The sequence below is a fragment of the Melospiza melodia genome, chromosome 30 (genome assembly GCF_035770615.1).
Source record: "Melospiza melodia melodia isolate bMelMel2 chromosome 30, bMelMel2.pri, whole genome shotgun sequence".
NCBI lineage: Eukaryota > Metazoa > Chordata > Aves > Passeriformes > Passerellidae > Melospiza > Melospiza melodia.
The window spans coordinates 172,419-187,110 of record NC_086223.1 but is presented as its reverse complement, the minus strand read 5'-3'; the positions used below and the strand labels follow the sequence as shown (position 1 = coordinate 187,110).

The window sequence follows — 14,692 nt, the reverse complement described above, 5'->3', positions numbered from 1 at the left end:
GACACGCTGTCCCCGCGGAGCAGGTCCCGCCCGGAGCCGCCTGGAGCCCATGGACACGATCTTCGTGAAGAACGTGCGGGAGGACGGGCCGGCGCACCAGGCGGGGCTGCGCACGGGTGAGCCGGGGGCGGCTCCCGGCTGCTCGCGGGATCCCGGGAATGCTCCGCCTCTGCCCGGGAATTTCTTGCTTATTCTGCTCTTTTTCTGGCGTTCCTGCTCTTTTCTACCTCTTTCCTCTGTTTCTGAGAGCGCTCTGCTTGCTCTGGTCTTGGGGTGCTCAGAGCAGCCTTGGGGTCCCCGGGGGGTCTCCGGGGTTTGGGGTCCCCCTTTGCTCCCTTTGCCACGTGGGATCCGGTAAAAACTCTGCTCAAACCCTGCCCTGGGTGACCGTGGGGACATCCAGGTGCCACCACTCCCTCGTGGTGACACTGTCCCCTTCCCGGGCTCTGCAGGTGACCGGCTGGTCAAGGTGAACGGGGAGAGCATCATTGGGAAAACCTACTCGCAGGTGATCGCCCTGATCCAGAACAGGTGAGCGCCCTTCCTGGGAGGGGAGGTGACAGCGTGGGGACACGTCACAGCAGGCTCTGGGTGCCACTGGGATGACAGGGGCCCTGAGGCACTTGGGTGACCAGGGACAGTCACCATTGTGTGGGGACAAGGACATTCATATGGTGGGGGATCCAGCCAGGTGTGAGCTTGGGGACAGGTGGGACTGACCTCTCTGTCCCCTGTCCCACAGTGACGATGTGCTGGAGCTCTCCATCATGCCCAAGGACGAGGACATCCTCCAGCTGGTGAGTTTGCTGGGCAGGTGCCTTGGGGACACTTAGGGACACTTGGGGACGCCTGGGGACACTTGGGGACAGGGGTCCCCCAGCATCCCTGGAGGAGCAACGGGTGCAGAACTGGGGGTACTGGGGCAGGAAGAGGGCAGATGGGCCATGTGATTTTGGGGGAGCACCCTCAGGCACAGCTGGAGGATGAATTGTCCGAGGTTTCGAGGCCTGACTTATTCTTGGACCCCCTCCCTCAAGTGTCTCTGCCATGGGTGCGCCAGCATCTGGGGGTGACAGTGGTCCTGGCAGCATGGCCTGAGTTTGGGGCTCCTCCTGATGCCTCTCCCATCCCAGCTTGGATATCCGGTGGCTTTTTGAGTCACTCACTGCTTGTCCCCAGCCTGGGGGACCCCTTCCCATAGGGCTGGGGGGTTTTACAGGGTGGTCCCCACCTGTGCCTGCTCTGAGCTCCGGGGGTCCCCTGGTGTGGAGTCAGGGCCACGTGAAAAGTGAGCTGGGATGGCTGTGAGTGGGAATTGTCGTGCCGGGGTATTTTAGGAAGGAGGGGAGGGGACAGAGGAAGGGCTGCCACTGCTGCCAGCGCTGCTCAGAGCCGGGGGGACCCTGTGGGAAAGCGGGATGGGTGTGGGGGGCTGCATCGAGCCCAGCTGACCCCACGGGAGGCTTGCTCAGGGGTTGGGGGATGCAGAGAGCATCCCTACAGTGGGAATGTGGAGGATTGTGACCCTGTCCCCCCTCCCTGACCGCTGTCCCCCCCTGCCCAGGCCTATTCCCAGGACGCCTACCTGAAGGGCAACGAGCCGTACTCCGGGGGGGCTCAGAGCATCCCCGAGCCCCCTCCCATCTGCTACCCGCGGAAAACGTACCCCTTCCAGGCCCGGGGTGCCGAGCCCGCCCCGGGCCAGCCGCCGGACCCCCGCGCCCCCCGCTCGGCCACCGCCGGTCCCTCGTCCCCGCTGGGCGCCCGCAGCGAGCCCGGCGGCAGCCCCGCGCACCGCCCCGAGGAGCCGCAGCCCGGGGGTCCCGCCCCGCGCCCCGCCGCACCCCACGGGCACCCCGGCTCCTTCTCCCGCCCCGCCTGCCCCGCCAGTGCCGCACCCTCCGCGCCCGACCGCTATGGGATGTCCCCTGCCAGCGCCTCCTGCTACGGCGTCCCCAAGCACCTCCCGGAGCACCGGACTCACTGCGGCTTCAAGGAGGGCACGGGGCGGCCGCCCCGGGATGTGTCGGGTGCCCAGCGTGTGCCTGGCCGCCAGGAGTGCCAGCAGGCGCTGTCGCGCTGGTTCTGCAGCCAGGAGCCGCGGCGCAGCGCCTCGGAGGAGCGGCGGCACGCCATGCCCCGCTACCGCAGCGTGTCCCACGACCGCCTGGGCGGCTCCGGGCCCGCGGCCCCGCGCGGCTGGCCCCACAGCGCCTCGCACGACACCCTGCTGCAGCCCAGCCGCGAGGCCTGGGCCCCCCGCGCCCGCTCCGACCACTACCTGGGCAGGTACGGGCGCTCCATGGAGGCGCTGGAGCCCGGCGCGCTGCTGGCCTCGCACCTCGACCGCTCCGCGTGGCCGCCCGAGAGGCTCTGCCGGGCCGCTGTCGCTGCCACCGCCGCCGCCGGGCAGCCCATCCCGCCCGGCTCCTTTGCTGCTTCCTCCTCCTCCTCCTCCTCATCGCGGGAGCCGGTGCAGAAGCACCCGTCGCAGCCCAACCTGCCGAGCGCGGATGACTCGGGCTACATCGGCTACCGCAGCTACAGCCCGTCCTTCCAGCGCCGCACGGGGCTGCTGCACGCCCTGTCCTGCCGCGACCCCGCCTTCGGGGGGCTGCCCACCTTCAGCATCGCGCAGCGGGCCGTGGCCCCGCTCAGGGACAGCGTGGTCAGCCCCGCCAGCCCCCCAGCGGCCGCTCCGGCCGTGCCCAGCGCGCCCCGGGAGCCGCGGCCGGAGGGCGGCCGTGTGCCCGAGCAGCCGGACGAGCGCCGGGAGGAGGTGGTGCTGCGGCAGAAGCCGCCCACGGGCCGCAAGGTGCCCGCGCCGCTGCGGCAGATGAACTTTGTGTTCCCCGAGGGGGTGAAGGACACGGACATTTGTGACCCCGCCGGGGCCGCGGGCAGAGGGGACAGGCCGGGCAGCGAGCGGCCGGGCCGGCGAGTGGCTCCCCTGGCGGCCCCCGAGGACTCGCTGGCGTCCATCCCCTTCATCGGTGAGTGCAGGGCTCGCTGGTCACCTCTGGGAAGGGATTTAGGAGGTCCTGTGCCAGGGAGGGCACGTTTGGGGATCATGAGTCCAGAGCATCCATCTGTGGCCAGCGTGGAGATGGGAAGGGCCAGCAGTGCCTTCAATGCCTGGCACCCCACAGTGTCCTGCACCCATAGTGCCCCACACCCCACAGTATCCCACACCCCACAGTGTCCTGCGCCCCTCTGGATTTTCTGTCCCCAAGCAGGCCTGGGGTTGGTGATAGGGTGCCACAGTTTGGGTTTGAGCACCATCAGCCCTCCGTCTCATTCTGCACCCCCTGCCCAGCTGCTGGTGCCCCTCACTGGTGTGAACTGGAGCCCTGCACGTTCCTGCCCTGCTCTGAGGTGGGGACGGGGCGTTCCCCTGTCCCAACCCCCCCTCTGACAGTGCCCACCCCCCTCACAGATGAACCCACCAGCCCCAGCATCGACCTGAAGGCCAAGCACGTCCCGGCCTCCTCGGTGGTGTCCAGTGCCATGAACTCGGCGCCCGCCATGGCCACCAGCCCCGCGTCGCCCACCTTCGCCTTTGCCCTGTCCCGGCACTACTCCCAGGACTGCAGTAAGTGCTGGGGAGGGGGCACCGCCCTGGGAACCTCGGGGGGGAGCAGCCCCCACCCCAGGCACCCCCAGGCTGAGCAGAGCGGGTTTGCCCCTTCCCCACCGCAGGCAGCATCAAGGCCGGCCGCCGCTCCTCCTACCTGCTGGCCATCACCACCGAGCGCTCCAAGTCCTGCGACGACGGTCTGAATGCATTTCGGGACGAGGGGAAGATCCTAAGGTAGGGCTGGAGCCCCTTCCCACTCCCACCGCCCCCAGCTCCCACCCCTCCCGCTGACGGGGGCTCTCTCCCCCCAGGAGGATGCCCAGCCGTGTTCCCAGCCTCCGCATGCTGAGGAGCTTCTTCACCGACGGGGTGAGTGCCGCGCTGGGGGCTGCCCTAAAACCACGGGGGGTTCCCTGGCGGAGCAGGGGGTGCCCATGGCCTCACCGAACACCTCCCTCCTGCCCCTCGCAGTCTCTGGACAGCCTGGGCACGTCGGAAGACGCCCGTTCCAAAAGACACTCAACCTCCGACCTCTCGGACGTGCCGTTCAGCGCCGTGAGGAAGGAGGGCTGGCTCCACTGCAAGCAGATCCTCACCAAAAAGGGGAAGGTAGGCGGGCTCTGCCCCCAGCCCGGAGCCCCGTGGCCCCGCGGGCCGCTCCCTGAGGCCGGCGCTCCATCCCTTCTCCCCGCAGAAGGTCGGGGGAGGCATCCGGCAGTGGAAGCGCGTCTTCGCCGTGCTGCGCACCCACTCGCTGTACCTGTGCAAGGACAGGCGGGAGGCGGTGACCTGCGCCCCAGCCCCAGGTGAGGAGGAGCCGCCGATCAGCATCCAAGCGTGCCTGGTGGACATCTCCTACAGCGAGACCAAGAGGAAGCACGTCTTCCGCCTGACGACCGCTGACTTCTGTGAATATCTCTTTCAGGCAGAGGATCGGGAAGACATGCTGGCCTGGATCAAAGTCATCAGGGAGAACAGCAAGGCTGAGGGCGAGGTGAGAGCCACATGGGGCTCCCGGCTGCCTCTGGCTCTCCCGGCACTAACCGCCTCGGCTCTCTCCGGCTCTTTGCCTTGTGCTGCTTCCCCAGGCCACAGCCAGGCCCGCGCCGTGCTCCCAGGGGTGCATGGGGGCTCGTGGCTCCCAAGAAGAGCATGGCCCCGTGGCCTCAGTGGGGCAGGGTGCGCGGGATGCTCAACAGAGGGGCCGTGGCTCTGCAGGCAGGGCTGGCGCCGCATCTGCCGTGTCGGTGTTTGGTTGTGCGGTGGCAGAGGAGCCTGCGTGGCTCTGCCGAGGTCTGGTGTGGTTCTGCCAGGGTGTGGCCTGGCCTTGGTGAGGTGTGACATGGCTGTGCCGTGGTGTGACCTGCCTCTGCCAGGGTGTGGCCTGGCTTTGGTGAGGTGTGATGTGGCTGTGCCATGGTGTGACGTGGCTGTGCCGGGGTATGATGTGTCCCTGCCACAGTGTGATGTCCCTGCCCTGGCGTGTCCTGTCCTTGGTGTCACCTGCCGTGGTTTGACGTGGCTCTGCCTGGTTTGACGTGGCTCTGTTCATGGAGAGAGGGGCACGGTGCCCGTGTGGTGCTGCTGAGGCTGAGCCCTCCCTGGGCAGCAGTGTCTGTGTGAGGTTGCTCGGGTGTGAGACGGGCAGAGCTGCCCCGGGGTTCCAGTGGTGGATCCCTGGGATGGCCGTGCTGGCACTGGCCTGGCTGCAGTGTTGTGGTGTCACGGTGGCTCAGTGACTCGGTTTGGTGGCTGTGGTCACGCTGGCTTGTGGCAGGCTCCGGCCCTGGAGGGTGCGTTGAGCTCGGAGCGGTCTGGCTGTCTGTGGTACAGCCCCGTGCCGGAGGGCACAGGGGGCTCGGCGGGGACGGTGCTGCCAGGTCAGAACCAGATGGTGCTGCCGGGTCAGAACTGGACAGTGCTACTGGGTTGGATGGTGCTCCAAGGATGGAAGTGTCTGGTTAGAACCAGACAGTGCTGCTGGGTCAGAACCGAATGGTGCTGTTGGGCTGGAACTGGATGGTGCTGCTGGATTGGATCCAGATGGTGCTCCAAGTATTGGACCTGGATGGTGCTGCCGGGTCGGAACTGGATGGTGCTGCTGGGCCGGAACCGGACAGTGCTGCTGTTGTTTAGAACCAGACAGTGCTGCTGGGTTGGAGCTCCTGCTGAATCAGAAGCGGGCAGTGCTGCTGGGTTAGAACTGGATGGTGCTGCTGAGTCAGAACCAGTGCTCCAAGGTTGGAACATCCAGAGTTGTATGGGCAGATCCGGCACTGTGGTGCTGTGGGGAGCATCCTTTAGGGATGGCTCCGTGCCCATGGGGGCTGTACAGTGCAGGCAGAGGTGTGCATGGTCGGCGCAGGTCGGCGGAGTTGTGCGTGCTGTGGAAGGACACACCTGTGTCCAGCTCGGACCCCAGTCCGTGGCCTGGAGCAATGGACAGCAGCGGGGCTGTCCCGGGGCAGCGGGGACCTGGTGCTGCCCTTGCCTGGTGCTGCCCGGCCCTGCCCGGCACCCGGCACAGTGTGCACTTGCCCGGGGGTGTCCGGTGGACGCGCTGCTCAAGCTCTCCCTTCCCCTCTTCTCTCTGCCTCCCCAGGACCCCGGTTTTGCCAGCCAAGCCCTTATCAGCAAGAAGTTAAACGACTACCGGAAAGTGAGGTACGGACCGGGGTGGTGGGCACCGAGAGCCCCGGGGCGTTGGTCACCCGGGTGTGACGGAGCAAAGCCGGCGGCTCCCTGGATGGGGCAGTGATGGAAGAGCCGCCCGCGCCCGGCGTGGCCTGGGGTCAGCCAGAGCGGCACCTGGCACTTGTAATGAGGGTTGGAGCAGCCCGGTGCTGCCCAGGCTCTCTGTAGGATGCTGGGGAGCCTGGGAGTGGTGCTGGCAATGCTCACAGGGAGGTTTTGTGCTGGGCTGGTGCCCCTGGCCGTGCCCCACCTGAGCCCTCCCCGCTCTACCTGCAGCCCTGCGGGCGCCAAGCCCGACTCGTCACCCAAGGGCCCTCGTGGGCTGGGGATCCGAGCCGAGTTCCTGAAGCAGACGGGAACCAGCGCGCCCCGGTCCCCCCGGCAGGACGCGGCTGTCACGAAAGGTACGTGGGACACCCCAAAGTGACAAACCCAGGGTGCTTTGTGTCGCCCAGGGCTGCTGTGGTGCTTATCCCCACCGGGCTGCTCGTCCCATTTACCCCAAGTGATCCTGTGGGTTTTTCCCCCCACCCCAGATGAAAGCAGCTCCCAAAAAGCCCCGTGGGGCATCAACATCATGAAGAAGAACAAGAAATCTGCTCCACGCGCCTTTGGTGTGAGGCTGGAGGATTGTCAGCCTGCCCCGGACAACAAGGTAGGGCTGTGCCACCACTGCCAGCCCTCGGGGACTCTGCACAGGCCTGGCACGCCCTGAGCCCATCCCTGTCCCTGCAGAACGTGCCCCTGATCGTGGAAGCGTGCTGCAAGGTGGTGGAGGACCGGGGGCTGGAGTACATGGGCATCTACCGCGTGCCCGGCAACAACGCGGTGGTGTCCAGCCTGCAGGAGCAGCTCAACAAGGGAGCCACCGAGATCAACCTGCAGGACGAGGTGAGGGCAGGGCAGGTGACTGTCCCCATGCCTGGCCCCATCCCGCTCCCCATCCCTATCATGCCTCTGGAATGCTCTCCTGGTCTGTGTCATCATCCCTGTCCTTGTTATCATCCATGTTCCTGTCATCATCCTTGTCCCATCATCAATTCTGTCCCCATCAACATCCTTGTCCCCACCATCCCTGTCCTCATCATGCCTGTCCCCATCATCATCCCTGTCCTTGTTATCATCCATGTTCCTGTCATCACCCCTGTCCCCATCAACATCCTTGTCCCCGTCATCATCCTGTCCCATCATCCCTGTCTCTGGCATCATCCTTATCCCCATCATTATCATTCTTTCTGTCATCATCCTTGTCCCCATTATCCCAGTCTTGTCAGTGTCATCCCTGGCCCCATCATCATCCTTGTCTCCATTATCCCTGTCCCCATCATTCCTGTATGATTATCCCTATCCCACCATCTCTGTTCCCATTATCCCTGTCCCGTTGTCCCTGTCCCCACTGTCCCTGTCCCCACTGTCCCTGTCCCCGTTATCCCTGTCCCCACTGTCCCTGTCCCCATTGTCCCTGTCCCCGTTATCCCTGTCCCCTGTCCCTGTCCCCATTGTCCCTGTCCCCGTTATCCCTGTCCCCATTGTCCCTGTCCCCATTGTCCCTGTCCCCGTTATCCCTGTCCCCACTGTCCCTGTCCCCATTGTCCCTGTCCCCGTTATCCCTGTCCCCTGTCCCTGTCCCCTCCATTCCCGTTTCCATCCCCTGGAGTGGTGGCGCCGCCTAGCGGTCGCTGCCAGCACTGCCGGTGACATCCTGGGGACACTTCTGTCGCCGGGGCTGTGCCTGGCTTGGGGACTTCATCCCGCTGTCCCCTCGGTGTCCCTGGCTGTCACTCTGAGCAGCCTTTTCTGTCCCCCGCAGCGGTGGCAGGACCTGAACGTCATCAGCAGCCTCCTGAAATCCTTCTTCCGAAAGCTGCCTGAGCCCCTCTTCACCGACGGTGAGTCCCTGTCCCCAGGAGCCACCAGAGTCCCCAACCCCATCCCCCGTGTTGGGGACAGGTTCCCACACCCAGCGACACAGCCAGCCATGGCAGGGGACAATGCAGGCCCCCTGTCACCAAGGCCACTTGTCCTTGTCCCTCCTTGCCCTGCAGTGGGACCAGCATTGAGACCCTTCCCCAGTATCTCCAGAGGGTTCATCCAGGGGTCCCTGACTCTGGGGGGGTGGTGGCCTGTCCCCTCCACCCTGCTCTGACACCCTCATGTGCCACTTTCAGATAAATACAATGACTTTATTGAAGCCAACCGGATCGAAGATGCCAGCGAGAGGATGAGGACGCTGCGGAAGCTGGTAGGGACATGGCACAGGGGCTGGGGTGGGGACACTGCCCTGGAGCCCTCCTTGGGTGGGGACAGCGGGCAGAGGGGTGACCCAATGTGTCCCCACAGATCCGGGACCTGCCGGGCCACTACTACGAGACCCTCAAATTCCTGGTGGGTCACCTGAAGACCATCGCTGACCACTCGGAGAAGAACAAGGTACGGACCCCCCCTCCCCGGGAATCTCCTGCCCCACCTGGAGCCCCCCGGCCCGGGCTGGGCTGCAGCTCTGAGCTGGCTCTGGGCACAGATGGAGCCCCGGAACCTGGCGCTGGTATTCGGCCCCACGCTGGTGAGAACGTCCGAGGACAACATGACCGACATGGTGACACACATGCCCGACCGCTACAAGATCGTGGAGACCCTCATCCAGCACGTGAGTGGCACCCCTGGCTGGGCAGGGGGGCGGGATCTGCACCCCGAAAATGGGGACAGAGCTCCTGACCCCTCCCCTGTCTCCCCACAGTCAGACTGGTTCTTCAGTGACAAGGAGGACAAGGGTGAGAAGGTGAGTCCTGTCCCCGCTCGGGGGGTCTCAGGTGGCTCAGGGGCTGCAGACCCCCAGGTGGAAGCTGGGGGGCTCTTGGCAGTGCCCTGATCCCTGTTTTGCCCTTGCAGACCCCCGTGGATGAGAAGGAGGCTCAGTCTGTGCCCAACATCGAGTACCTGCTGCCCAACATCGGCAGGACAGCGGCGCCCGGCGATGCCGCAGGTGAGGGGTGGCACCTGTGACATTGTCCCCCGCACTCCTGGCACCCCAGAGTGCCCCTCCCGACTCTCTGTGCCCACATCTGTGGGTGCGGCCATGGCCAATCTGTGTGTGCTGGATGGGACGTCCCATCTCTCTCCTCTCCAAAATTGGGAACAGCCCTGGGATGCCCGAGGAGCCCCCTGCCCGCCCTGTCCCTCCCCCCTTCTCTCCGGTGGCCACTCCTTGTCCCTCAGGGCAGCGCCCACCCCGCGGGACCCCCGCCCCTGCCCGCGCTGCCACACCTGGAGATGGGAGCCTTTGACGTTGGACTGATTTCTTACGTTCTTTCCTTGAACTTCTCTGTGCTGTCCTCTTCCTCCTCCTCCTCCTCTTCCTCCTCCAGCGGATCTCCTCGAGAGCTAGAGCGGGTACAGTCTGATCCCGGGTGCATTGCTCACGCACTAACCCTTGGGGGGACACGAGAGAGGGGGAGCAGGGGGACACTGGGAGGGGAGGGGATGCTGTCCTGCCTGGCACTGTCCCTAGGGTCCCCAACACGGGCAGGGGAGCCCCAAATCCTTCTCACTCTGCTTCTCCCTGGCCAGTGCCTGTGGTGGCACCCGCTGCAGGGATGGGTGTGGGGTGTCCCAGAGCCCTCAGATTGTGGGGTGTGGGGGTCCCAAAGCCCGGGGAGGGTCAACACCCCCTTTCTGCCTCCCCCTCTCTCGTTGTCAGCACTGCTAACCCCGTCCCGGGCATGCGGGGCGGGAGAGGGGTCTGTGTCCTGTCCTTGTCCTTCACACGGCGGCAGCAGGGCCAGGGCTGCCCGTCCTCTTTGTGTCCCCTCTGTGTTCCCTCTGTGTCCCCTCCTTACCCCATAACCCCCCGGGCCGGTGCCAGCCCCTCTCTGAGGCTGGCTGTGGCACGGAGCCACCTCCCTGCCCTTTGTTGCGGTGACGCGGCAGTGGCAGCACCCTGTCCCCGTCCCCTCTGTGCCCCATGGCCGTGGGAGGGTTGGGGTCCCACTATGGGGGTCCTGGCTGTGTGTGCCTGCGTGTGTCCCCCTTGTCCCCACTCCTCACCCTGGGTGAGGTGAGTAATGCCAGGGACCCCCCGTGACCACCGGAGCCCCTCGTGGCGTGTCCAGCTGGTGTGACAGCCCCAGCATGTCCCTGTCCTGGTTTGAGGGCATGGAGCAGCGTCCCCAAAGAGACCCCAGACCCCTCCCCAGCACATTCCCCCCGCCGGGACCCCTCTAACCCCCCTCTCCCCTCTGCTTTCCAGGCTCCACCCGCAGCGGCTCCGCCAAACCAAAGGTGAGCGGGATCCTGGGCTGGGGCTGGCAGGGTGGGCACGCGGGGAGGGGGACACTGAGCCCGTCCCTGTCTGTGTCCTGACATCACCCCTGACCCCGCTGTCCCCACACTCCCAGGGCACGTGGCCGTCGCGCAAAGCGCCGCCGCACCGGGAGCTCCTCGCCATCCCCTTCGTCTCGGCCGCCGCCCGCAAGAGGAAGAAGAGGAGAGAGGCCGAAGGCGTTGGGAGCAGCACCGACGACGACGTGGAGCGCAGGGACAGCCCGGGCCGGCAGCAGGAGCAGGAAGGCCCCGCGGTGACACCGGGCAAAGCGCCCCGTGGCACCAGCACCGAGCCGGCCGGGGCCGAGCGGGAATGCTCCGCCGAGCCCGCGGGCAGCGGCTCCGAGCCCGCCCCGGACGCCCGCTCCATCGTGTCCGGCTACTCCACGCTGTCCACCATGGACCGCAGCCTGTGCTCCGAGGTGCACTCGGTGGCCGGCAGCCGCGGGGAGGAGGCGGATGACGAGCGCAGCGAGCTCAGCCACATGGAGACGGACACGGAGAGCCGCGAGGGAGCGCGGCCGCGGCCGGGCCAGGCCGGGCTGGGGACGGGCGACGAGGACAAGTCGCCCCCGGGCCGCCCGTCCTTCAACTCGCACCGCCTGATCCAGTGCGACACACTGGCCCGCAGGAGGCTGGGCAGGTCGCGGGACGCGGTGGCGGCCGGCGGTGACGAGCAGGGCTGGGCGGCCCCCGGGCGGGCGTCGCAGCTCCGGCAGCACCTGCGGGGCTCGGCCGATGACATGGGTGTGCGGCTGCGCCGGGCGCACTCCCCCGAGACCCGCCGCAAGAAGAGCAGCTGGCGCCGGCACACGGTGGTGGTGCCCGGTGGCCTCAAGGACCTCAGCTTCAACGAGTGGAAGGAGCCGCGGGGACTCGAGGGGACGCCGGGACCCTGTCGCGACAAGGACTCGGGCCTCAGCAGCCTGGAGTCCACCAAAGCCCGGCCCGCGGCTCCGGCCCCGGCCCCGCCTGGCACTGCTGGCCCGGGCACGGCCACCAGGAGCCCCCCGGGCAGCCCCGGCCCCCTGGCGCCCCTGCGCTTCCCGCAGTGTCTGTGACCCCCCAGGAGTGTTTAATTTAAGGACTGTCCCTTGTCCCCGTATTTAATTGTGCTCCGGACGAGCCGTTGGTGTTATTTAACAGGTCCCGGTGGCCCCGCGCCGGGGGGGACAAAGCCACCTCATCCCCCTGTTTTGGGGACCGGCAGCGGTGCCACCGCTCGGTGCCCCAGCCCCCAGGCAGTGCCAGGAGGGGCGTGGGGCTCACGGGGACTGTCCCCAGAGGTGGCACTGCTGTCCCCAGCTGTGGCAGAGCGAAGTGCGGGCACTTCCCTGGGCGCTGCTGCGGCTGCTCCGGCCGGGACCTGCCTGGGATGGGGACACTGGGGACACTGGGGACACTGGAGACCTCAGTGTCATAGACTCCTGTGTTGAGGGACCTGGGAACCTTGTCAGAAACCTGCTGGGGACCCTGGGGATCTCGATGTCACAGACCCTTGCTCTGGGGGTCCTTGGGGACATCAGGGTCAGAGACCCCTGCTCTGGGGACCCTGGGGACTCTCCATGCCCTGAGGACCTTGGGGGTCCCATCCCAGAGACCCCCCCGTGTGCTGGGGTCCCTTGGGGACTTCAGCGCTGTCACCCTCACCTGGGGGGCTCTGCTGAGTGGGGAGAGCCGGGGAGGGGGTGGCACTGAGGGGGACACCAGGCAGCAGGGGGGACACTTACACCCTTTACCCCCATGTCCTGGGATGTCCCTGTCCCTGTCCCCTCCCATCGCTGTCCCCTTCCTGCCCCCCAGGCCAGAAGCACTTTAGGAAGGGAGTTTGGGGACCCCCGGCCTGGCCACGCGGGGACACAAGTGCCACCACCTCGGCGGCCTGGTGTCACACCCTGTCACCGTCTCTCCGTGTCGTTCTCGTATGTTATGCAAATATTTGCTGTAAAGTCGTTGGTTTTTCTTTTCTTTTTGATTTTTTTGGGGTTTTGTTGTTCATTTCCCCCTGTAAATACCGGCCCTGCCCGTGTAACATATCCCAAAGGATTTATAAGGATTTTTTAAGAAGTTTTGCTCAGCGGAAAGGCCAGCCCCAGGCAGGGGACGTGCTGGACCAGTGGTGACTTTTTAAAACCCTCCTGCATGTCCCACCCAAACCCCTTCCCACCCCCGTTCCCGGCCCCGTCAGGATCTGCAAAACTGCAAAAAAACCCCAAACCAACCCAAAAAAATCCCCCCTGCTTTGGCCCCTCCACCTCCAGTCTATATATTTGAAATAAACTGGTTATTCAAGGTTTTGTTGGTGGTAATTCCCATTTTTTTGGTGGGCAGGGACCTCAAATTCCGGGTGCTGGGAATTTTTATTCCGGAGTTTATCCATGAGAGGATAAATCTCATTTACCTCTGAGCCTGTGGGAAGAAAATAACAGAATTGGGGATGCCCCATCCCCATCAAAATTCTCAGTTTTCAATTTATCAAACTTCTCAATGTCTCAAAATTTGGGGAGAGGGGGTAAAAATGAGGGGGACAATCGCCAGAAAAAGACAGAAAGAGGCAAAAAAAAAAAAAAAGGTAATTTTATTAAAGCCAGACACTCTGATAGAAAAGAAAAATTATAAAGGGAAAAAGGAAAATAATAAAAAGCAACCCTTTTGTCACGGGAATTACAACGGTCACACACAACTACCCATGGCATCCACGGTGACACGGGGGACACAGCGGGGGGGTGGCACAGGCTGGGGGGGTCCCCTCCCTCCCCTCCCCTGCTTTTCCCCTGTGCGAGGCTTTTTTTTTTTTACATTTTTCTTCGGTTTTTTCCTTTTTTTTTTCCTCCATTTTCTACTATTTTTTGTACTTTTTGTTCCTTTTATTTCCTTTTTAAAACAGTTCACGAGAAAATTCATGCGGAAGAGAGAGAGAGAGAAAGAGAGACACACGACGGCGTAGAAACCCCAAAACAGCCTCTAAGGAGAACCAGAAATTCCTTGTTTTTCCTTTTTTTTTTTTTTTTGGCGTTTTTTTACTTTTTCTTCTCAGTTTGTCCTTTTTTTTTTTTTTTGTCCTTTTCAGAGTCGTAGCCTTTTTTTTTTGTTTGTTTTGAAACAACATCCAGACGAGTAAAGCGGGGAGCGCATGCAGCGGGCGCCTCCGACACATGCACGATGCAGGCAGCGCTTGGGTTTGGGCTTTTTTTGTCATTTTTACACATTTTCCTCTTTTTTTAAATAATTTTTAAAATACGCTTTTCCTGGTCTGAACCAGAATTGAGTTGTTTTGTTGTTAATTTTGATTTTTTTTTGTTATTGTTGTCTTCTTGCTTCAGCGAGGGATTTGCACGATGCCATGAAGGGGACGGACGCACACGCACGCGGGGACATCACGCTCACGGGGACACCAGCCGGGAAAAGGGGACACTGGGGGGGGTTTGGGGACAGCTTGGGACCTGCCACCCCCTCACCTGGCGCTGTCACCCCTTGCTTTGTCACTGTCACCTCCCTGCTCTGAGCCAGTGACACCGAGCTGGGAGGCATGGCTTGGGGACAAAGTGCGGGTGGGAAAAGGGACAACGCTCCCCAAAATCGGTGATAGCTTGGGGACACCAAGGTGGGGACACCAAGGTGGGGACACTGAGGACAGCCCCCTCCAGTGTCGTTTTTGGGGGTGTGCCCATGGAGGGTGGCAATTGTCACCTCCTCATGTCTGTGTCCCAATGGAGGTGGCACTTGTCACCCTCCCAAGACATTTTTGAGAGTGTCCACAAGGGGGCGACACTTGTCACCGCCTCATGTCATTTCTGCGCCTGTCACCACAAGGGTGGCAATTGTCACCCCCATGACATTTTTGAGGGTGTCATAAAGGAGGATGGCATTGTCACCTGCCATCTGGGTGTCCCCCCAAGGGGATGGCACTGCCACCTCTCCATATGTGAGTCATTGTCAGCCCTCCATTTTAGTGTTCCCACAGGGGTGGCATTGTCACCCATAGAGGATGGCATTGTCACCTCCCATCTGGGCGTCCCCAAGGGGATGGCACTGCCACCTCTCCATTTTGGTGTCCCCAAGGGAGTGGCATTGTCACCCATGGGGGATGGCATTGTCACC

The 14,692-nt window shown here is 63.8% G+C and overlaps 1 protein-coding gene across 1 annotated transcript in view; it reads left to right on the top strand.

Moving 5' to 3' along the window:
• Positions 1 to 12,888, top strand: part of ARHGAP23 (Rho GTPase activating protein 23) — a 33,614-nt gene extending 20,726 nt beyond the window's left edge. Inside the window, exons 4-24 of the mRNA XM_063178790.1 lie at positions 24 to 116; positions 453 to 531; positions 743 to 797; positions 1,565 to 2,993; positions 3,437 to 3,592; positions 3,700 to 3,811; positions 3,889 to 3,946; positions 4,049 to 4,186; positions 4,272 to 4,571; positions 6,180 to 6,241; positions 6,548 to 6,675; positions 6,808 to 6,926; positions 7,007 to 7,162; positions 8,082 to 8,160; positions 8,440 to 8,513; positions 8,612 to 8,701; positions 8,793 to 8,918; positions 9,009 to 9,050; positions 9,161 to 9,254; positions 10,518 to 10,549; positions 10,666 to 12,888. Of these exons, the coding sequence (XP_063034860.1) occupies positions 24 to 116; positions 453 to 531; positions 743 to 797; positions 1,565 to 2,993; positions 3,437 to 3,592; positions 3,700 to 3,811; positions 3,889 to 3,946; positions 4,049 to 4,186; positions 4,272 to 4,571; positions 6,180 to 6,241; positions 6,548 to 6,675; positions 6,808 to 6,926; positions 7,007 to 7,162; positions 8,082 to 8,160; positions 8,440 to 8,513; positions 8,612 to 8,701; positions 8,793 to 8,918; positions 9,009 to 9,050; positions 9,161 to 9,254; positions 10,518 to 10,549; positions 10,666 to 11,652 (4,409 nt within the window). The 3' untranslated portion in view covers positions 11,653 to 12,888. The remainder of the gene's footprint in view (positions 1 to 23; positions 117 to 452; positions 532 to 742; positions 798 to 1,564; positions 2,994 to 3,436; positions 3,593 to 3,699; positions 3,812 to 3,888; positions 3,947 to 4,048; positions 4,187 to 4,271; positions 4,572 to 6,179; positions 6,242 to 6,547; positions 6,676 to 6,807; positions 6,927 to 7,006; positions 7,163 to 8,081; positions 8,161 to 8,439; positions 8,514 to 8,611; positions 8,702 to 8,792; positions 8,919 to 9,008; positions 9,051 to 9,160; positions 9,255 to 10,517; positions 10,550 to 10,665) is intronic.
• The last annotated feature ends 1,804 nt before the right edge of the window (positions 12,889 to 14,692 follow it).